This window comes from Culicoides brevitarsis, chromosome 1 (assembly GCF_036172545.1).
Source record: "Culicoides brevitarsis isolate CSIRO-B50_1 chromosome 1, AGI_CSIRO_Cbre_v1, whole genome shotgun sequence".
NCBI lineage: Eukaryota > Metazoa > Arthropoda > Insecta > Diptera > Ceratopogonidae > Culicoides > Culicoides brevitarsis.
Genome location: NC_087085.1, coordinates 40,499,110 through 40,523,925, shown reverse-complemented (window position 1 = coordinate 40,523,925; position 24,816 = coordinate 40,499,110). Strand labels below are relative to the sequence as shown.

Genomic DNA, 24,816 nt, shown 5'->3' with positions numbered 1-24,816 from the left:
CGTTTTAATGGATTTTCACATGTGATTTTGATGGCGATGTACTGAAAAGTTGACCGTGAATTAATTTTTTTGAAAGAGATTTTAGAATTGAGTCATGCAATTTTTTAACGGTTGAATTTTTTAATTGACAGCTGTCAAAAAATTTAATTTCAGAAATTTAAATATTTTTTTAGTCGATTAAAGATTGAAAAAAAAATTTTTTTGAGTCTTCATGTAGTTAAAAAAAATATTAAAAAAAATTAAAAAATATTTTTAAAAAAGCTTAAATTTTTTTTAACGGTTAAAATTTAAACTGACAGATACCAAAAATTTTCTTTGAAATTTATTTTTTCTTTTTTTTTTATTAAATTCGAGATTTAATAAAATAATTTCTTTAAACTCTTTTGAGTTAATAAAGAATAAAAAAAAATTAACGGTCAAATTTTTAAATTGACAGCTGTCAAAATTTTTATTAAAAATAGAATTTTATTCTTATTTTTCTTCAAATTCTAATTTTAATTGTCAAAAGTTGTAAAATAATTTTTTTGATAATTTTTTATTATAAAAATTTTTATAACGGCTAAAAATTTAAATTGACAGCTGTCAAAAAAAAATTGAAAGTTTAGATGCAATTAAAGTTTTTTAGTACTTTAAAAAAATTTAAAACGCGTTTTTATATGAGTTTTAAAAATAAATTTGAGTAAAAAATCTTAACGGACAAAATTTAAACTGACAGCTGTCAAAATTTTTATTAAAAATAGAAATTTCCTACTATTTTAGCATTTTAAATGTCATTAACGGATGTCAAAGCTCGAAGTAAAACATTTACGAGACTTTCTTATAATAAAAATACTTTAAATTTGCATATCGGACAAAAATTTAAACTGACAGCTGTCAAAAAATTTTAAATTTTATATAAAAATTGATTTTTTAGTATTTCAAAAGTCTTTAAAAGACAATTTTAGTACATTTCAAAAGTCATTGGCGCCTAAAATCTTCTATCAGAAAATTTTTCTTCAATGTTTGACCTCTCAGCGGCGTTCTCCAAGCCCATCAAAGCATAAAATCTCCGCATTTCTCGAACAAAAAAGCCGATAACTCGTGATTTCTTCTAAATACCCATCGCCGATCGACGAATTATTTTACCTTTTCTATAAAATAATAGCAATAATGAACTATTAAAAAATAAAAACCAACGCATAGGTACACAGACGGACTCTCTTGTAAGACGTAAGTTAATAGCTGCACGTTCAACCAACTACTTCGTACTTCGTTCATCGCATCGTATACAAACATGTTATTTTGTTGTTTTTTTTTTCTTCAATTTTTCTTCTGTATATTATTATGTTAGCGTTCGTACGGGGCAAGTCGACAAGCAAGCCTTTATGAATCGTGTAGTTAAATCAGTTACAACAGTCTACTACTAACTCTTTTCGATTCAACAAGTGTTTTTTCGTTCGTCTCTCGTTCGTTGTATGCGCAAGTGACTCAATAAAATGCACTTGATAGCATTTTAAATATTTTATTAATTTTTTTTTTTATGAAGAAGAGTCATTTTTCGCTGATTTCGCGGATGACGGCGGATTAAAATTACATTTTATTGCAATAAAAAATTAAAAACTCATTTTTATTATCAGTAAGCAATAAAAAAATCCACAAAAAGTGCTTTTTAGTGTTGAAAAATAAAATAATAATAAATAAAATATCAAATATATGCCATCGATACAAAGTTATTTTACAGTGAACTACAAAAGAAATCAACAAAAAAGTGTTTTTATAAACAAATGTATGCATAATAATAACGGTATCAGGTACCTTTTCTTGAAAAAAATGACGTTAGCATACATTTTATGCTAATACAAAAAAAAAAAAAAATAAACAAATGATCAGCAAAAATTAGGCAATCAGAGCAAAAGTTTTTCTGAAAAAAAAAAAAAAAAATAAATAAATTACAATAAAAGTCGATGGACTCTGTAAACAACAATAAACAATTAAATTGAACGTGTCTTCATGTAAATTTGTGTCAACTCAGTTGAAGAGACTTTCTTGTGATAAATGCCTTTGCATAAATTTTAATGTGCATCGCTCTCTCGAGATTTCTTGTTATGATAGGTTATTGACATCTATTTAGTGACAGTTTCGTTTTTGTTTGTTTTCGATCGATCTGTGAGAAAATTTAAATTTTGAGCGGATTTCTGCTTTTTAATTAATTAATGGAATTAATTGATGAGAAATTTATCGAGCAGTAGGTCAGTTTGGGCAATGATTATTTTTTTCAAGAGTTTAAAAATAATAAAAAAAAATTAAATAAAATATTATTTTTTTTAAATAATTTTTAAATATTAAAAAAATATAAAAATAATTAAAAAAAAAATAAATTTATTTTTTAAATAAAAAAATAAAATAAAATAATTTATTTATTTTTAAATTTGAATTATTAATTAATTACAATAAATAATTAATTTAAACTTAAAAAAAATAATAAAATAAATAAAATTAATTTAAAAAAATAATAAAAATCTGTAACTGGATTATTTTTTGAATAAACATTGAATTTTTTTCTTAAAATTCATAAATTTAATGATATGAAAAGTATTTTGACAATTAAATGTGTTAAAATTAAATTTAAATAATTTAATTCATTTTTTGAAAATAAAAATATTATTTATATACTTTTACTATTTTTATAATTATTTTCAAATTTTTAATATTTTTTTTAATAAAAATAATTTTTAATAAAATTTAAAATAAAAAAAAAATTAAAGAGTTATGAAATAAATAATTAAATAAAAAAAAATAAACTATGACACTTTTTTCTTAATTTTTAATTTAAAATATTTTTTTGCTATTTAATTAAATTAAATTTACAAAAAATAAATAAATTTTATTTAAATAATAATAACTTAATATGAGTCAACTACTTGAAAATACAAAAAAAAATCTAAAATTTTTTTTTTAAATAAATAAATTTAAACAAAATTTAATATCAATAAAAACATAAATCTTTTCTTTCCTTCAACAAAAAAAAAACTAATTTTTTCTCATAATTTCATTCAATAAACGTTCAAAAAAAAAAACTACATTCATTTAAAACTTTTAACTTTTTTTGTTCGTTCACTGATCTTGACCACATCCTCCTTTTATTTTATAATACATTTCATCGCCAACATAAATAATTCAAAAAAATTTGATCAATGCCAAAGTTGCATTTATCTCTCTCTGTTTTGCCAACTTAAAGCAAAACAAATCAAAATAACCTTAAAAGTAAAGTTGAATCACTTAAATCCTCTTGTCTTTTCCTTTTTCACTGAATTAACACGTTTTTTTACAAAAGATAAAATTTCTCCATTAATAGAAGAGATAATAAAAGCGAAGAGTGAAAAATGTGTGATATTAAAAAAAATAACAATTTAATAAATAAATAGAGTTAAGAGTCTCTTGCCTGCCTGTCTTTAAAATATTTTACTAAATAATAATAAAAAGTTAAAATAAAAGTAATTGATATGACAGAACAATAGATATTTGTACTTGCTCGCTTGATTAAAAGCCATAAATAATAAGAATGTGAAAGTTTTTAAAATAATAATAAAATATTCGTCAGAAGTAGAAGCGAAAACAATTGCATTATTGCAACTGAAAAAAAAAATCGTAAAATAACAGAACAGAAAAATTCACTTGTTCCACAGAAAAAAAAAATTTCTTGCATAAGAAAATAAATAAATCGAGTCAAATTTCGAGTTAAATCAAATAATAATAACTTTTAAAATAATAAATAATTTAATATAATAATAATAACATCAACATTATATGCCATTTATACAAAAGAGAGTTACGAATTGGTTAATGAAGTGAAAGTATTTATTTGCGGCATATGTATATTTGGCATACTGGCGCGCGCTTTTTTTCGCGTACTTCTTCGATATTTTATTTTTATAAAAAAAAATATAAAAAAATGCAAAACAAGACACTCTCTTATAAAATATAATGTTTGATCGTGTATTCAATATTAAAATATATTCGTACCGATTTAACGCAATTTAATCATATTAATAATTTGCACGCTCTCATAAATACATGAAAAGAAATATGTAGCCAAGCATTGTGTTTTTTTTATAAAATTTTTTTATCTATCATTAAATTCATTAACATCCATTCCATTTTTTCCGATTTTTTTTTTATAAATATTTAAAAATCTTTTTTTTTCTTATTTATTAATATTATTATTTATTTCTTTTACCTCAATAAATTTCCTCAAAAACAAAAAATAAATGCCTTATTTTTTTATTTAAATAAATTTATTTATTTATATTTTTTTCAAGACAGAAGTCATTAAAATATCATTTTGGCACGATTAAAAAAATGTCAATATTTGATTTTTGGTGCTTTATAATAAAAGTGAAATTTTTTTCTTCACAAAAAAATTATTTCTTCCGATTGATTTTTTTTTACAATTTTAACTTTTTATTTTTAAAGCGAGAAAAATATTTAAACACATGTTTGGAATGTCAAACACCAAAAAAATCGTGAAATTATGGACACTTGTTCGAATATTGTAATTATTTATTTTTTTTCATATTTGTTGAAATTTGGTTACTTGATTTTTTTTAAATAAATAAATATTTTTTTTTAATTTTATGAAGAAGAAAAAAAAAATTGAAAAGGTGAAGTGACTACTTTTTAAATGTCAAGAAGTTGCAAATAACTCAAATATCTCGGAGCTAACGTGTGCATATTATTTATTTTATTTTATGGCGAATGAAATGTGGGTGTTTCTAATTTGAAGCGGTTTGGTATTGTTTAAAAAAAAATTGTGATTGCCTCTTTGAAAGTTGTTGATGTTGTGGTTTAATAATGTTATTATTATGTTTTACAGTAATAAATGAAGATTGTCTAATTTTTTGATGTGCTTTTTTGTTTTTCTGCAAAGGATGGTGAATAAATTGGCAGGCAGAGCTAAATATGATGGAAGATGTGTTTTGTGGTAAAGTGAATAATGTTAGATGATGAAATGTGTTTTTTTTTGTGCAAAAGAGATGGGAGTTCGTGTAAAATTAATTTGAATTTTTTTTTTTGTACAAAAATGGAACTAAATTTTATTTTTTAATTTTAAAAGGAGAAAATTAATTTTTCAATTCCATTTAAATTAAAATTTTGATGATATTATTTAAAAAAAAAAATAAATAAAAATTAGATAAATTAATTTTAATTAAAAAAAAATAATTTCATTAAATTAATTTATCAATTTTTATTTAATTTTAATTAATTTTAATTTTAATTAATTAAAAATTGATTTAATTAATTTAGAATATTATTTTTTTATATTTTAAATTAATTAAAATATTTAAATAATTTTTTAAATTTTGTTTTAATAATTAATTATTTTAAAACAATAATATTTTAATTTTTTTTAATATAAAAAATTAATTAAAATATTTAAATAATTTTTTAATTAATTATTTTAAAAAAAAATAATTTTAATTTTATTTAATTTTTTTATAAAAAAAAATACAAACTAATTAATTTAATTATTTTTTTAACAAGTTCAATTATTAAATTTCATAGCAAAAAATTTTCTGATAATTTTAAAATTTTTCTAAAATATTTTTTTTACAACAAAACATCTCACAACACAAAAAATTACAAAATTCGATGTTTATCTTTAACATTTGATACGAAACACCTGAAAAATGTTCAAAAATAAACACAACGTGACCCTTGATTCTTCGTTCCACATTCAATCCAATCTCTTTGCCAAAAAAACTACACAAAAAATCGACACCTGAGACACGAAAAAATTGAATTGTTTCGTTTGAAATTCAAAATGATTGATGGAAGTTTCCATTAAATCCAAAAAATAAAATAAAAAATCATTGCCCGCTGAACTTTGCATTGTTCACCAAAAAAAAAGTATCATTCGCCTCATTACCAGCAAAGAAAGAAAAAAAAACTTTTGTAATAACACACAATACAATTATTTAGAAAGATTGAGTTAATTTCGAGTTAACTGACTTTTAACAAGACGCAAGAAGAGATTTTTTTGTTAAACAAATCTTTTATATGATTAAAATCAACTAAATTTTCCTTTCTTTTTTTAAACAATTTTTGCATGAATGAGTCACTTTATGTTTTTTTAGTGAGCACGTCTTACTTTCTTCGACGAGACGACGTTTTATGGCGATTTGATTGCTAAAAACAAGTATTATCAAGTTAATAAAATCTCGGCAATGAACTTGATTTGTTTGGCGATTTTGAACAAAAGTTTTTTTCGATTAATTTTTTAAAACATAAAAAAATATTTTTACGTGATTTCTACTTGCAAAGTTCAATAACTGACGTCAAAACAGATGAAAGGTTAATATTTTTATCGTTGGCTCATATGGCACGTCGTTAGAGGAATATGAGACAAGAAATGCATGGCACAACGACGAGAGTAAAAGTGTCTGTCTAATTAATGTCTAAAGTTTCTCTTTATTTTTTTTTTCGTTTTTTTGTAAGAGTAATGAGTGTTACTTTGTAATGAAAAGTCTAAATATTGAAGATGAGCTTTGATGAATTTTAATTGTTTATTTAAAAAAAATATTGAAATTAAAAAAAATATATAAAAATTATTTTAACAAAAAAAAAAAAATATTTTAAAATTATTTTTTTAAAAATTTAAAATTTTATTAAAAAAAATAAAAAATTTTAATTAAATTTTTGAATAAAAAATTATTTAAAAAAAAATAAAAATCTTATTAATTATTTAAAAAAAATATTTTTTTTTATTTTTTACTATTTTAAAAAAAAATGTTTGTTGAAAATTAAATTTTAATTAAATGAAAAATTTGAATTAAAAAAAATTTATAAAATATTATAAAAAAAAATTATAAAAAATAAATCTTTACAAAAATTATTTTAATTTTTAAAAAAATATTTTCTTAATTTTATTAAATTCTAAACTATAAAATAAAAATTGGAATAATTTTTTTTTACTAAATTTAAATTTATAAAATTCAATAAACATAAAAAATATTTGAAAAAAATAATGATTTAAAATTAAAATTAATTTCAAAAAAAAAAAAAATTAAAAAAAATAATTTTTCAAAATATTTTTTAAAAAATTTAAAAATTTTTGATTAATAATATTTTTAATTAAAAATTTAATTTTTCTGAAATTTGCTGAATTTTTGCTGATCATATTTTATTTTTCAAAAATAGAAATATAAAAGACTGAAATGAAAAATATCTAAAAAAAAATAAAAAACAAAAAAGTGAAAAAAAAACAATGGATACTCCACGCAAAATAAACGGAATGCAGAAATTTTACAGCAAGTTGATGCATAAAATTGAAGATTTTCCGCCAAAACTCCAACTAAAACTAACAAAGGCGATGACGAAAGAGGAGCGTAAAGAGCGTGACAGAAGTTGCGATGCCTCATGCGGCACTGCACACAACATTGACACTCCTCAGAGACCGCCACGCACGAATAAACGCCAACGTTCGGCATCACACGAACCCCCCTCTTACGAAAACATCTTAGTTCGCACGACATCTCGCGACGATTCCGACACAGAAGACATGAAAATGTCTAAAATCTCCCTCGAAGACGAAATTTTCGAGGAACTCGAGAAAGCGGCACACGACGAACACAAACTCAACGCTGTGATACAAAATTTCGACAAAATTTTGCACGATTACACCACAGATCGAAGCATTTCCGAACAAATCGAGGCCAATAAAACGACACCTGCGAAGAAAATTGCACATAAATCACTCGGTTCGAGTGCGAGTTTGCCACTTTCGTTGCCATTATCTGTCGCGCCGCCCAGTTTAAGTATCGCCAAACCGCAGCCGCAAAACATTTTCTATCCGCCGCCCTTGCAAAAAGCCAAAACTTGCAGCATAATCGAGTCGAAATGCATTTTGAAGAAGAATGCGGGGACTTTTGTGCCGAATCCTCCGCAAAAATCGCGCAAAACGTCAAGTCACGAGGATGAATTAGACAAATACGTGCAAATTACGAAGAGTTTGATGAATTTGCATGATTTAAGTGAGTTGGCCAAAAAGTTGGATAAGCATGAAACGGAACGACTTAAACGTGACGCCATCCATTTCAGCAACTACAATACGTACAAAGTGACGAAACCGGCTACAAAACCCTCGGAAATGGCAAAAAAATCGCAAAGTATTGAAAAATTGCCTATTGTGACAAATTTGGAGAGTCCATCGACGTCGTCGTCGAAGATGACAAAGACAAAAAGTGTGTGTGAATTATCGCGCGCAAATAGTGGGCTCTCGAAGATTCCCGTTGTCAAAGCATCGCCGCAGCCGCATTTGAAGTACTTTGGACCACAAACAGCCATTGTCAAGCCATTGAGTGTGCATTCGAGTAGGAGTAGCAGTTACATCGATATGCCATCGGCAATTCCCCTGACAACATCAGCAATGGCAAAATCGGTATCCACGCGTAATTTGCCGCTAAAGCCCTTGAGTCATCAAGTTCCGACAATAAATGTGCCCATGCAGCAACATCAAAAGGGCGTAACGAGCAAAAAAGGCATTCCAACGATGAAAAATGCCGTTTCAACGTCGGCGATCAACGGCGGGAAACTCGTTGTTGCTGCCCAACCGCAAAAAATGACGCTCTCTCCGACGAAAAATCGCCTCAAATCAGCTGTCAGTGATTTGTCACTTCACAAGACAAACACTTCGATCAAGCGAACGACGCCTGTCGATCCAAATCGGCGCAAGGAAACCCCCGTACGAAGTCCCGACAAAAGACTTTCGATTCTGAAAAAGGCTCAAGACCTCAAAACCTCCGCTGCGAACACGGATGACGTCGACTTTGCCCGCATTTCCTCGGGAAATGTCGTTTTAGGTGACACAAGTCGACGCGATTTCGTGCTAAAGTCAAATAATGGCAAACAAACCATCAAAAAATCACATTCGCGACAAATTTCGCCCGTTGTTGTCGTTACGGCGACAAATCGAACCAACATTTCCAATGGAAATCGAGAAATTACGACAAAACCTAAAATAAATTCACCGCCCAAACCTAAAGCACGTACAATTCTACCATCGGCGGAAATTGTGTCAACGAAACAAAACACAAAAAAATCAATTGAACCGCTCGATCGTGCCTATCAAAGCGATTGCAGCGACGATTCGGGTCACATTTCCAACGAAGCAGATGATAACGTGACTCCAGTTGACGACGAGGAGCAAAAACAACACGCAAAAAGTAAAAGTTCTGTAAAAACGGGACGCATTAGTGAAGCGCTTCTCGAAAAATTCGAAACAAACGGCAAAAATATCGCGAAGAGCAGTAACAAGAAAAATGAGAGAAAAACGGAAGACAAGTCGATGTTGGCAGTGAAACATAAAGAAAAAGATACAAAGTTGGAGGTGATAAAATGCAATAAAAATAGTGTCGGTTTGATTATGGATGGCAATAAAAATGTTTTAAATGATGGTCATCTGATAGACGTTTATTTGCAAACAGCTGTGGATACGGAGGTAAGCGAAAAAAAATTCTCAATAAAATTTTCAGCCAGTTCATAAAACGTGAAATAATTGCGGGGTAATAATCGTTAAGTCGAGGAAATTATTAACAAGTAATTATTGTTAATTTGAAGGATCGAAAGACATGTGAAGTTGTTCAAGAAATATTAATTTCTATGGAAATTTTATTATTTTAACAAAACTTTATTAAAAAAAAATTTTTGATGATTTTTTTATTCAAAAAAATTTTTTTTATAAATAAAAAAAAAATATTTGAATATTTTAAATTAATTTAATTAAATAATTTATTAATTTTTTTTATTAAAAATTTATATAAATAATTATAAATTTTATTAATTAAAAAATTTTTTGATTAAAAAAACTCATAAAGTTTTAAAAAGAATGATTGAAATTAAATAAATTTTATTTCATTTTCATTTTAAATATTTTAAAATATTTTTTTTTTTATTTTTAAAATATTAATTAATTAATAACTAATTTTAAATTTAAAAAATTATTATTTAAATTTTTAATCAAATTTTGAAAAATAAATTTCATTTTAGTTTTTTCTCGTATTTTTTATATAATTAATATTTTATTCAAGAGAATAAAAATTGTTAATTTAAAAAATTTTGACTTAAATTCTTTATTTTAATATTTAAAAAATTTTAAGCAATTTTTGTTCTGAAATTTTAAATTATTTTAAAAGAAAAATTGAAATATTTAACTGGTATTTTTAGAATTCACTCAAATAATGGAATAGTCTCCATTAAATTTTACATTTTATTACAAAATAAAATTATTTAAAAAATTATTCATAGAAAATTTAAAGTTTTACCCTTGTATTTAATTTTTTTTTATATTTGTCTAAAATCATTAAAAATATTATTTTAGTTAAAAAAATGAAAGACAACTGATAACATTAAAAAAATTACTTTTTCATTTTTTTTTTATTTTTTTAAAGAAAAATATTGGGCTTTGAAAAAAATTTAATTAAGGTAGAACAAAAAAAAAATCATTAAAATAATTTTTAAATAATTAAAAATATTTTTTTAAATAAAATAATTAAAAATAATAATTTTTTTTAAATATTATTAAAAAATTATTAAACTTAATAATATTAAAGTATTAATTTAAAATTATTTTTAAAAAATTATTATTTTGATTAATTTTATTTAAAATAATTTATGTTTAAAAATTTCCTTCAAAATTCAATTTGTTATAATTTTCAAACAGGCAAAAATTATAAACAATCTAAAATAATTGTCTACAATTTTATTTTTAATATTTCACAAACAAATTTTCTATCATCACTCACAAAAATTGCACGATATCTCTTCTAAAACTAATTACTTTCCCATGAAATTCTTACAGTAATCGCCATTCGCTGTCATAACAACTCGTTCTTTCGCCTAAACAAAAAATGCTAAAAATATTATTGTTCCACATTTGAAAAGCACTACATTTTCATAACACACATGCAAAGTTGTACGCCAAGCACATCATTCATTGTCCGTGTCTATTTATTGTTATTACTAAAATATTAAAATAATAACAAAAGAGAGCATTGCTCTTCTTCGCCGCAGTCGCAAGAAAGTCGCGTATTGCATAAAAAAAATTAAATATTAAAAAGTAGAACATTTTGACACGAAATCCGCAAGTGAATTATCTCATCATAGCTCATGTAATTGAAATTTTATGCCGGTAGTATTTAATGCGAAATTCGCATCTTCCTCACGTTTAGTTTACAATTTTTTTTTTCTAAAGACGTTGTGTGATGAAACAATCTAACAACAAGGGAATCGCGTGTGTGTGGTTGGTGTGTCACGAAAGAGTGATAGATTGTTTACTTACCGTTCGTCAGGGCGGTCTTTTGTCTTAAAAACAGCAAAAAACGAGATTTTTCTCGCATGCATGACGGTTTCAAAGTTCTCATAATGTTCCGCCGACGTAGATTGCAAAAAAAAATGTTCATTCAACAAATATGGGCCTCTGCATATAATTTAGCTAACTGTTTCTTTACATATTTTTCCACGTATTTTTACCTTATTTATCAGAAATCTTCATAACAAACGAGCGATCTGAACTGTAAATCAGTGCATTAATTTTTTTTCTTCTCCATTTAGGTTCTTTTCCGTTCCGGAGTACTTACCCAACTCGAGGCGAAGCGAGATGAGCTTCTTTCGGATCGCATCGTGCAACTTCAAGCGTATTGTCGAGGACATCTGGCGCGGAAACGAGTTTCGCAAAGGAGAGTTCAAGAACTTGCTGTTAAATGCATCCAACGGAATGTCAGGGCGTTTATGCAAGTTCGAGATTGGCCATGGTGGCGTTTATTGGTTCGAGTAAGTCCCTTGTTAGCCGTGAATCGCACCGAGGAACAGCTGAAAATAGCAAATGATGAATTAGTGATGCTGAAGGCGAAGTTGGAAAAGTTGGAGACGGAGAGAAATTCGTTGAAAACGGAGAATCAACGATTGGAAGCTAAGGTAAGATTATTTTTTTATGGAATTTATTTTTGAATTTTAAGCCGTTTTAAATTTTTTTTTATAATTTTTGTTTTAATAATTTAACATTTATTTTTGAAAGTTAAAAAAAATAAGAATTAAAAATTTTTTTTGGGCTTTACTTAAAATATTTTTTAAATTTTCGATTGAATTTTATTTTTTTTTTTTTGAAAATTGGTAATTGGAAAATATTTTAAAAATAATTTTTTGCTAAATATTAATTAAATTAAATTATTAAATTGAATAATTAAAAATATTAAATTAAAATATTATTAAATAAATATTAAAATTGATTCAATATAAAATTAAAAATTTCTTTAAAAAATAATTTATCAAAAATTAATTAAAATTAATTAATTTAATTAAAATTAATTTATCAATTTATAAAAAATAATTTATTTAATAAATTTGATTAATAAAAAATTATTTAATATTTTATTAAAAATTATTTAAATTTAAAAAATAATTTTTTTGCTTGAAAAAATTTAAAAATTTAATTTAAGAAAAAAAAAATTTAATTAAATTAAATTAAAATTAATTTTTATTACTTTAATTATTTGGCAAAAATTATTTTGGAAAAAAAATTTAGATTAAAAAAAAAACATAAAAAATCATTTTTTTTTAAATTCTTCTAAAAGCTCAAAATATAAAATTTTAATAATTTTTTTTTTATTTTTATTTTTATTTACTAAATAATTTAACAAAAAATCTCAAATTTCGTTAAATGTCAATTCAAAAAATTACCGTTAAAATTTTGAAAAAAAAAACTTTCAACTGAAAAAATATTTTTTTAAAAGAAATTTCAATAAAATTTTTAAACAAAAAGATTAAAAATCAATTTAGAACGGCTTAAAAAAGTAAAATCTCTCAAAACAAAGAGTAAAATTTGGTTTGCCCACGTCACTTTAGTGCCGGTAGTAAAATTTGTGTGTGTGAAATGCGGAAAGTGCAATCATTAAAAAAAAGTCATTTGTGCGTCATAAATTTCGAATATCGTAAAATTTAAGTAGCGACAATGCTTTTTTAACACATTTTGACTCAAATCTAATTTGTTGCATCACAAATTAAGAGAGACTTCTCTCTGATGTTTATCTACAAAGCCGTCTAACATAAACAACTGCTCGACAACCAGGTGATTGCAACAAGTCGCGTCATACGGTAGAGAGAGCATTTTATCACGTTTGTGTAACGTAAAAAAGTTTTTTTTTTTATTGTGTTGCTCTGCTATTATTATTAAATTTTAGCTGGTGTGTTAGAAAGTAGGTAACGGTTATTGTTGTTATAAATACTGTTAAACGCACTTTTTTGTTCGTTGTTGATGCTTCGTTGCATCACTTTTCGCTCGAAATAATAAAAATTTATTGAATGATTTTTCCTGGACAGGCGCGAAATTTATGTTTATTTAAAAATAAATAATAAACTTGTCAAAAAATTTGTGGCGACGAGTGATTGGACGTCATTGTCAATTTTTTTCGAAAATTTTGTATGAAATTTTTTTTTACGAGAAACGGAATTTCCGTTCGTCGATTATTCAAGAAAATTTTAAATAAAATCAAATAAAATTATTGTGAAAATTAATTGATTGCTCTGTTTTCTGTTAATTGAACAAATAATTGTCTGCGGGAAACAGACACGATTTTAGTTTCAACAGAAAAAATTATTAAATAGTTCTTTCTTTCATGAAAGAGCATCATTCAGATCAGCAGATTGAACGAAACGAAATTATTATTGTTTATTTTTGATTTTGATAAATAAATTGTGAGCAGGCAGCAAGTGTTTGGCCTTGGACGTAATTCAAGTGAATGTAATTTCTTTATTTTTTACGACGTTTGACATAAAAAAATTTTCGTATTTGGTTGTGTGAGAGAATTTTTTTTTATTTATTTTATTTTTATATAAATTTTTTTTTAAACATTTTTCATTTATTAAAATAAAAAAATAAATAATAAAAACAATTTTTTTTGAGCAAAAAAAAGTTCAAATATTTGCAAATTTTTTTAAATGTCAATTTAAAAAATTTCCGTTAAAAATTTAAAAAAAAAATGCCTTTTCAATAATTCAAAAAATTTTTTATCAATAATTTTAAAATTAATATTTTTAAATAAAAAAAATAAAAATATTTAAAAAAAATAATTAAAATTCAAAATAAAATTAAAATTAAATTAAAATATTTAATTAATTAATTAATTAATATTTTAATATTTAATATTTTTAATATTTTAATATTTAATATTAATATTTTATATTTTAATTTATTTAATTTAATTTAATAATTAATTAATTTAATTATTTGTTAAATTAAATTAAATTAAAATTAAATTTAATTAAATAAATTTAAATAAAATTTTTTATAGGTTTAAAAAAATTATTTTTAAATATTTATTTTTGTCAACTTATGTAATTTAATTGAAATTCACGAAAAAATTAACTTTTACGTCATTTTAATGAGAAATTCCATTATTGTAAGTAATTTTCTTGTCATATTATGTGACTTAATTCAGTTAATTAGTCTTTTTCATGACATTTTCTCATCAACTTATGACTTTTGAGACAGTTTTTCGACATTTTTAATTAAAAAGATTGATCCATAATATCTGAATTTTTAATTTAATGCCAAAATTAAACAAATTCATCATCAGAAATGTCAAAAGTAGAAAAATAATGAATCAAAAAAATTAAAAATTATTTTTTTAATGAAAATTTATTTAGAAAGGTCATTTAATGAAGAAATTTCCCTCTTCACGGCCCTTTTTCGTCACAAAAAAATCCAAAAAATTCCTCAAAAATGCGTTAGAACCTTGTCCTCTTCATTACCAAAACAAACAATATCTCATAATTTATAATTTTCGTCGTGACAAATCTGGTCCTCCTACTCAACTCTTACTCTTGCTCATCATCTCTCGGTCCCAAAATTAACGTACACATAACAATATATTTTTATTATGAAAAAAAAAAATTCTCTTGATGTGCAATTTAAAAAATTTATCTCAGATGATCAGAAAAATGCGTACCGTACAGAATTTTCTCGTCGTACGAATTAATAATAATTTTTTTTAAGAAAGAAAACAAACAACGCAGAGAGTCTCGCGTATATCGTGTGCGGGTAAAAAAAGAAAATCCGCACACAATTCAACCACAAAGTGATCGTCGCACGATGAAAAACTGCACAGAGTCTGAAAATAAAACATCGAATTATCTCAGTTTTCAACTTGTTGCTTTCGCGTTAAGACGTTCATCATAATTTTTCAGAATTTTACAAAAAAAAAAAAATTAATTTCGTGTCGTCCGTTTTTTTTTTGTTATTGGCGGATCGCCTCCGCGCTCCAAGAATTTTTTTTTTGAAAAGGAAAATTTTATTTTGAATTTTTTTTGGAAAGTGTCAAACAAGGGAAAACTCACCCAGAAAAAATCAATTAACAAAAAAACTTTAAAAATTGAAAAATCTGGAAAATCAGCATCTGTTCAAGAAAATTGTTAATTGCAGTGGTTGTTGTTCCTAAAATTAGAACAACTGGTTGGGAAATCTGTTGACATTTTGTGCGCCGCTTTAATTTATTTTTCGAGAAAAAACTAAAAAAATAAAAAAAAAACTAAATTAAGAGGATCAAAAAAAAAAAAGTTTGTTCTATTTTCCTCGCATTATTATGTAAAAAACGCATTTCAAAGCACAACAACCCGCATTCACGAAATTTTTTCAACGAATTTCTTTTAACACAAATTCCTGCCGATCGAAGAAAAGCAAAAAAATGCCGTTGGCACTGTCAGCAACTGTTAATCAATCAATTCACACGGCGGCAATTGCTGTCCCGCCGCCATTACCTGCACCCTTGATCGCTACAAACCCATCTCAAAATGTCGCGAATGCCGAAAACAATCAAAATGGAGCAAATACCCCGCCTGTAAAAGTTGATGCGATCCCTGCAGTGACAGTAAATGGCGTAAAAAAGGAAAAATCTTCGAAACCTGTGAAAAAACTGCCTCCCAAACCGCGAGTTTGGCCCTCGGAAAACGATTTGAAGGGAAAAACTAATGGAGAAATCACAAATGGCGACGTGAAAAATGGAAAACCTCCTGTTCGCCCGCCTGTTAGACCGGCAAAGATGAATGCCCCGCTCGCCACAAACGGAATAACTGCCAAACTTATTATGAAATCGAGTTCGACAAAGTCGATTGATGGACGAAAAACGCCTTCAAAGCAAGTTTTGAATGGAAATCGACCGATTTCAGCATCGCTTCGGTTGCCGCTGTCACGGGGAAGTACTCCCGATACGAAAAGTTTCACACGCGAATCGTCTCTGGTGTCACGATCGCCTTCTCCGTGCTCGACCATGAACTCAATTTCGTCAATTTCCTCATCGCGCGGCTCTTATACGGAACGTTTGAATGATTTTCGTCGCTCATTGACGCCTCGAAGGGTTTTTCCGCAACATTATTTCAACGAAAATCCGCTGGATGTCAACGAAATGCATCATTTGGAACAATCTCCGGTGATTTTTGATGCAAATTTGCAATTTGTGTTGGGTTGCCCGAAGCAAAGGGTGCATCAAGCCTTTCGAGCGTCGCCGGCACACTCGGAAAAGGAAACCGCATCGAACTATTTGTCGGATAAAATAAGCGCCTTTTTGCAACGAACTGATCACATCAACGAAGAATGGAAACTTTTGGGCAAAAAAACGTTGGATGACGACACAGTTAGCATGATAGAGCGCCAACGGAAGGAAGATCGCTCGAACAAAATCGTGTCAAAGTCAAAAAGTGCCGCGAATATCATGATCAAGGGATTTCAGTTGATCAGTAAACAACCGAAGACAGCAACAAGTCGCGCGAATTCCATCGCTAGAGACGATTTTGAGATCGACGACGACCAAAGTACCATCGTTGACGCCTCCGAGGTGAGTTTTTACTGCATTTACGGTGACACAATTCACTTCGAGATCATTCGACGTGTCGCTAACTGGCTTTCTTTCATCTAACATTTTGCATAACTGAAAAAAAAACTCTTAAAAACACAAAAAAAAAATAACAAACGACAGTTTTTTGTATGACTCAGCGCCAAAAAATCGAAAAAAAAATTCGTATATAACATATATTTAGGACAAAGTGGCGCTGAATGGTTATTTTTAAAATAAATAAATAAAAATAAATATTTTTATGTTCACCATCAAGCAATAAAGATTATCTGGCGATGTTTTTTTTTTGCTCAGATAATTTTTTAGATCTTTGAACTTTTTATTAATTTTTTTATTTTATTTATCGAAAAATTTAAAGGAGTGAAGCCTTGATATTTTTTTTTCACTTCCGTTTTGGCACCTTTCTAATTTTCATCACGCAAATCATTTTTTATTAGAAGGGAAGCGATTTGAGTGACAACGACTGTGTGCTGGCATGGCGTTCAAAATGATTTAAAAGTCGTTTGTCTATTTTTTCTATCTACTGTGGGTAAAGTGTCGTTAAGTAGTGAGAGCGATTTATCAATAATTTGAAATTTTGTTGTGCATGTTCTGTCAGTTTTTAAGTGTTTTGGTCATTAAAGTGTTTTTGATGATCGACGAACATGATTTTTTTTGTTTTTAGTAAAAACTGACAAAAACTGACGAGTTTAGTTTTTGAGAGCTGAAAGTTAGATTTTGAAAAGAGCTGAAATTTTTTAATAAAAAGTTTTAGTTTTTTGTCCAAAATTTTATTTTGAATGTTTAAAATGATTTTTTTCGGTTTTTAGGTTAAATTTTTTATTTTAGACAATTTCAGCTCTCTTAGTTTTTATAGAGCTAAAATTATATTTAAAGCTGAAAGTGCTTCAGTTTTTATTAAAAATTTAATATTTGATTGGTTTAATTGATTTTTGACAAATTTTATTATTTTTGTTTTAATTTTGAAGATTTTAGCTCCAAAGATCTGAAAGTTAGCTCTTCCCTTTTAAAAACATTTTTGAGAATTTTTCAAGAAAAAAAAATTGATTAAAAAAATTTTTCACCGAAAGTAGAAACTTTAAATAAAAAAAAAATTATTTTCAAGCCATAAATTATTTAAAAATTATTTTAAATGATTTTAAATATTTAAAAAAAAATTATGATTAAATTTTTAGGTTTTAAGAGCTAAATGTTTATTTTTTACTAAAAAAGCTTTAGATTTATTATAAACTATTAATATTTAACATTTTTTATCTATTTAGATCAATTTAGACAATTTTAGGTCTAAAAAGCTGAAAGTTAGCTCTCAGTTTTTACATCATCAAAAATTCTCAGTTTTAATTTTTTTAAAATAAATTTCGAAAAAAAATTATTTTAATTTAGAATTAATAAGATATTAATTTTTTTTAAATTTTAAATATTTTTTTTTAAATTTAAAATTTAAAAAAAAATTTTTTTTTATTTTTCAAAATTCAAAATTTTTCAAAATATTTAAATTTTTTTAAAAAAATTAAATTAAAATTTTATTAAAATTTTGTAAAAATTCAATTTTGTTTAAAATTTTTCAATTTTTTTAAATTATTTTAAGTCAAAGTCAAAGCTGAGGATAAAAAATTTCAATTTTTATTCTACATCTTCCTGCCTAATGCATTATTATATTATCACGATAACGTAATTTGAGTATCTAATGCACATTGTTTCAGCTGATATCACCTTTGAGATATGATATGACAGCGATTACTGTTATAGTATTGTTATGTTTTGGGTACAGTGCGACATTTGTCGACAATAAAATTGAATTTACCTTAGTGCTATCTGTTAATTGTCTGTAACTCGTTTATTTTTGTGTATCTCGCGTGTCTTTAAATCACAAAAAAATTACTCACAGAACAATTTATCAAAATGTGTGGCATTGAACTTGAAAAATAAAATTTGTGGATGCATTGCCGCCATCAAAAAAATGGAATTTTAATTAAAAAATCGTAGAAAAACAAACAACAAAAAAGTGAAAATGGGGGCGATTCAAACAAAAACAGATTTACATTCGCTTCTTGTGATCAGTTGCTTGATTGTTGACCTGGAACATGTGATATTTTACATTCGAGGTGCGATTACAAGGCTGAGAAAACGCAAACTGATTGATAGAGGCACACAAACAATGTCGCATATGAATTATGTATGTGTTTTGCTTCCATTTGTTGTGTGTGGGCAGACCAAAGCGAAACAAACAAAAAAAACATGAATTTTCTAAATAACAATTTTTTTTCGTGTGATTTTTTTCTCTGCAGTTGACAGATATGACGGTCGATCTAGCGGATGAGCATTCGTCGGCGAATATCACGAGTGAACGTCTTGAGGCGGAAACGAGTGAGCGTCTGCGTTTGGAGAAGGAACTGGAAGAATCGCAAAAGAAATTCCGCAATTTGCAGGAAACGTCGGAGAAGTTGGAGATGGAACTCATTTGTGCTAAATCAGATTTGAATGGGTAAGTTAATTGAAAGTCATTCTTATCTCATTTGTTCGTTTTCTTTTGTGGTTGTTTTAAAGTGCATTTACATTTAAAATAACAAAAATGCGTTTTGAGGATTCTTTTGAGTGTCTGTGAAATATTTCTTTCAAAAAAAAATTTTTTTTACAATTTTGAGATTTTTTTTGTTCATTTAAAAATTATGAAAGTTAAATTTTTTTCAAATTTTTAAAATTTAGGTTAATAAAATTTTTTGCTGAATAAAAATTAAGCATGAAATTTGCTGAATATATACAAAAAATTTGCTGAAATTGAAAAAAAAAAAATAAAGAAATAATTTTTATTATAAACTTGCTGAATTAGAAGAAAATTTTCGTAAATTTAAAAAAAAAATTAAATTCAGCAAAATTTTAAGAAATTAAAAAAAAATTAATTAATTTCTTAAAATTTTGCTGAATTTAACAATTGAATACAAAAAAAAGTATCGTAAACATTCAAAGCAAAATTTTTTTTTAACAAATTTTGCTTAATAATATGCAAATTTGCTGAAATTTGCTAAATAAAAAAAAAATTTGCTGAATTTTAAATTTGCTGAAAATAAAAATTGCTAAAATTGAAAAAAAAAGAAAAATTCATTTTTAACAAATTTTGCTGAATAAAAATTAAATTCAGCAAAATTTGCTGAAAAAAACAATTTTTTAAAAAAAAACAGTGAATTTTGAAGTTTAAAATTGCTGAATATTTAAAAAAAAAAAAAATAAAATTTTGCTTAAATACATAATTTTTAACAAATTTTGCTGAATAAAATGCAAATTTGCTGAATTTAACAATTTTTTTTTTTTGAAAATATGACAGTTTAAAATTTAATTTTAAAGAAAAAATGTCAGAAGTTGCTGAATAAAAAAAAAAATAAGGAATTCGCTGAATATAAACAAAAAAAAAATTAAAAATTTTGCTGAATTTGAAGAAATTTTTTTTAGCTGAATTAAAATTAAACTAAAACTTCTGAATATTAAAAAATAATTCATGATTTTTTTTAACAAAAAATTTAATTTAAAAAAATAATATTTTAACAAAATTCGTAACACATTTTATACAAAAAAAAAAAAATAAATAAATAAAAAATTCCCGCGTAAAAAATGAAAGTAATGAAATGTAAATGCGCTTTAATTGTCAAAAAATTCAAAAAAAAAAAAATTTCTCATCACATTTATTAAATAATAAATATTAAAACTTTAATTCAAACAAACACACAGCGTTCTCGACGAAGACGATCCAGATAACGAAGACAATGGCGGTGTTTACAAGATCAAGTATGAGCGCGTCGCACGTGAATTGGAATTTACGAAGAAACGTTTGCAAACGCAGCACGAACACGATCTGGAGCAGTTGGTCGGCTTAAAGAAGCAACTCGAGAAGAAATTAGCTGACGCATACGAAGAAGTCGAAGAGCAACGACAAGTCGTCGGCCAATGGAAACGCAAAGTACAAAAAATGACAAACGAAATGAATGACTTGCGCATGCTGCTGGAAGAGCAAAATAGTCGCAACAACTTACTCGAGAAGCGACAACGTAAATTCGACGTTGAATGTCAGAGTTTGCAGGTAAATTTTTTTTTCTCGAATTTTCGATGATGAGTCATATTAATTGCTTTTTTTTGGGTGACAGGACGCTACGAGACAAGAAAAATTGGCAAAAGAGCGCCTTTCACGGGAAAAAGATGTACTTGTAGCTGAGAAATTCCAATTGGACCAAGCACTATCGGTAAGTTGAGTGTCAAAAATGCTCAGTTTTATCTTATCTCTTATCGTGCAAACATAAACAACACGGAAAAAAATCAAGTTTTTTACTTTGGAGCTGTAGAAAGCACAGTAACATAGAAAATAATTGACCGCATTGTGATACTTGAATGAGTTTTTCGTATCTTATCAGTGAATTTTATGTTTTTAACGTCATTTTTGTAGGATACACGACTCGAGTTGGAGCTAAAAGAGGAGAAGCTGAACGCGTTGCAGCGAGAATTGGAAGAAATGACTTTCGGCGGCGGCACTGAAGAGGAAGTTGCTCAACTTAAGCGCTCCAAGTTGGATTTGGAGAAGCGTTACAAAGAGCAGGAAGAGGAATTGGATGAAATGGCAGGACAAATACAGGTAAAAATTCGATTTTTTAATTTTTTTCATGATTTTTTTCAAAAAAATATTTTTTTTAGTTGCTTGAACAAGCAAAACTTCGTCTTGAGATGTCGTTGGAACAAATGCGCAAAGATTCGCGTCGTGAAGCGACTCAACGCGACGAAGAATTGGAAGAAATTCGCGGAAATTCATACAAAAAAATCAAAGCGCTCGAGTGTCAACTCGAATCAGAGCACGAGGAACGTACGTTGCTATTGCGCGAAAAACACGAGCTCGAACGTCGTTTGAACAGCTTGGAAGATCAGGATCGTGCTGATCGAGCTGCCGAAGAAGCAGCTAACCAAAAGCTCAAACGAGACTTGCGCAAGTACAAAGCTCTTCTCCGTGACGCCCAATCGCAACTCGAACGTGCCAAAGGCGATTCCGCCGGCAAAGCGATCATCCGCCAACTACGAAATCAACTTGAGGATGCCGAATCTGCCCGAACTCTCGCACAAAAGGCTCGTCAAGCAGCTGACAACGAACTTGCCGAATGCCAATCGTTACTCGAAGAAGCGCAACGCGGGCGTTCTGAAGCCGAGGATCGAGCTGCTGCTGCGCATCGCGATCGTACCGAACTCCAAGCTCAACTGGACGAAAATGAGGAAGAACTTTCCGAACTCATGAAGAAATACAGCGCCACAGTGAAACAATTGAATGCCGAACAAGCCGCCATCACGGAATACGAACTTCGCATCACCGAACTCGAAAGCGAAAAGAGCTCGTTGAAGGAACAAATTGCCGAACTCAACACCCGTTTGGAGAATATGGAGTCAATGGGCGATTCGTCGGCGCATCTCACGAACAAACGACTCGAATTGCGTACCAAAGAATTAGAATCGCGCTTGGAATTTGAGCAAACGACGCGTGCTCGTCTCGAAGTTCAAGTCAATCGACACAAGGAAGCGGTTGAAAAGGCAAATGCTGAGATGTCGATCGTTAAGGCGAAGGAAATGGCAGCGCAAGATCAACTGAAGAAGGCACAAAAGAGTTTGCGGGAGCTGCGCGATGAGTTCCACACAATTTCGAATCGCGAACAGGAAGTCAATATGAAACGCAAGGATCTTGAGAAGAGACTTGAGGCAGCAGAAGCGGAGGCAGCTACGTGTCGACAGGATTTGAGACTTGCCATGCAACGCATCAGCGATTTGCAACAAGCCATGGAAGCGGATGATGACTCGCCGAGTGAAAGGTAAGAACGAAAAATTTAATTTTTTTTGTGAAAATTCTTTCAATATTTTTTTTTTATTTTTTTTTAAATTTTATAAAATAATTTAATTTAAAAAATTTATTTTTTTTTTAATAATTAAAACTTCTTGATTTTTTTCTTTTTTAAATTTTTTGGAAATTCAGATTTATATTCTTTATAAAAAAAATTTAATTAATTTAAAAAATTTGTTAAATTTTGTATAATTCTTTTAATTTTTTGAAAATTATTCATTATTATTAAATATTTCAAAATTTTTAAAAATTCTTTAAATTTTTTTCTAAATTTTTTTGATTTTTTTTAATTCTTTAATTTGGTTTTAAAAAATATTTTTTTTAACTCTTCAAATTTTTTTATTTTTTTTTGTTTTAAAAATATTTTTTTAATTTATATAACTAATATTTCTTTTTTTTTTTAATTAGGTATATTTTTTTTTTTTAATTTTTTTTTTTAAAATTTTTTTAAAAAATTTTTAAAAATTTGAAGAATTTTTAATTTTTTAATTTTTTTTTTTTATTTCTTCAATTTTTTGATAATTCAGATTTTTTTTAAAAATATTTTTCAATATAAAAAAAAATTTTAATGTAAATTTTTCAACTTGAATTTTTAAATTTAATTATTTTAAAATATTTTATTTTTTTGTTGTTGATTTTTTTTAAAAATTTTCTTTAATTTTTGTTTATTTTTTTTTTAAATTCTATTTGTAAAAAATTTTTAATATTTAATTTTTTTTAAATTTTTTAGTGAAAGCGAGAGCTCCGACGACTCCCTCAGTGATTTAGATGTGAGACTGAAAACAAGAACATCATCAGTATTGCGAACCAGCACAACGAAAGACGCAAACGGTATTCATAGCGACACAACATTGATCATTCGCGAAGAAAAAGATTCAATACCAAGGTAAATTTTGTGTGAAATTGTGACGTAGCATGCTAAAAAGCAACAAAAAATGTTCAAAAAATATTTTAAATCAACTTTTGAACAAATTTTGTTGCTAAAACGAGTGTTAAATAGTTAGTAGAGTACAACTAAGTCATTCCAAAATTAAATTTCCCATCAAAAAATTTGGAATTTCTTCGTAGCAAAGCTAGAAATGCACGAAAAGTGTTCAAAAAATATATTTAACCAACATATCTAACCAAAAAACACGTAGCTAGATGATCATTTTTATCCAAAAAACGCTTCAACAGCACGGAATGCGCAGAAAACAAAAAAAAATCACGTGTGTGACTTCAAGTTTTTACATCAAAAAATAACTCTACTAACAATTTTTGATTTTTTTTCTCCAATTGTTTTGCGACATAAACAGCTTTATCTCATTTTAGACACACACTTGGTGCAGATGCAAGCAGCAACGGTGACTCGAGTGCCAAACTATCCAACGGAGACTCATCGTTCGCTTAAGCAAAATTTTATTCTACGATAATTTTAAAAGAAAATCAAAAAATAATTCATTGAAGAAAAAAAATTAAACATTGGAAGTATTGTTACTATTGAATTTAAAATAAAATAAAATATTTAGCAATAAACAAAAAATATTACAAAAAATAGGTTGCTGTTGATATAAAAAATTATTTTAATTTAGTAAAATATTTATTTTATTTTTTCTGAGCAACTAAAAACCGAAAAAAAACACAAGCAAGGGAAAACACTCACAGAAAGGCCTCATTTTTGAGCTTCCTACACCCGAAAAAATGTACAGAACTTATTGAACACGGTAAGAGAATTATTACAAAAAACACCATATTTAGAGAGATATTTTACAATAAACTTGATAAACTAGTCCACTTTAATACTTACATAATTATCTACAAAACTACCTATACAAATATAACCGCCTATAACATATAATAATAAAACAAACTAATATATAAATTAAAAAAAAAACAAATATAAAGTTGCTTCTAATAAAAAAAAAACAAAAAATATGACATAAAGTTGTATTTTCTACCATTTTTGTGACATATCTTTTTATTATTATTTTAATTAAAATTAATTTTTTTTTAATTTTAAGATTTTTTTTAATAATTTTTTTTTCTTTAAAATATACTACTTAGCATGTTTTTATTAACTTCCCATGTAAAAGTGATAAA

The 24,816-nt window shown here is 26.6% G+C and overlaps 1 protein-coding gene across 2 annotated transcripts in view; it reads left to right on the top strand.

The window, feature by feature from the left end:
- Positions 1–24,596, top strand: part of LOC134828099 (unconventional myosin-XVIIIa) — a 66,696-nt gene extending 42,100 nt beyond the window's left edge. Inside the window, exons 9-16 of one of the 2 annotated variants that reach the window (XM_063841063.1) lie at positions 11,587–11,949; positions 19,166–19,362; positions 20,601–20,949; positions 21,014–21,109; positions 21,310–21,495; positions 21,555–22,708; positions 23,468–23,623; positions 24,049–24,596. In XM_063841063.1, coding sequence (XP_063697133.1) covers positions 11,587–11,949; positions 19,166–19,362; positions 20,601–20,949; positions 21,014–21,109; positions 21,310–21,495; positions 21,555–22,708; positions 23,468–23,623; positions 24,049–24,127 — 2,580 coding nt within the window. In that variant the 3' untranslated portion in view covers positions 24,128–24,596. The remainder of the gene's footprint in view (positions 1–11,586; positions 11,950–19,165; positions 19,363–20,600; positions 20,950–21,013; positions 21,110–21,309; positions 21,496–21,554; positions 22,709–23,467; positions 23,624–24,048) is intronic. The other variant, XM_063841064.1, reaches the window with a different exon arrangement.
- Positions 24,597–24,816: the final 220 nt, after the last annotated feature.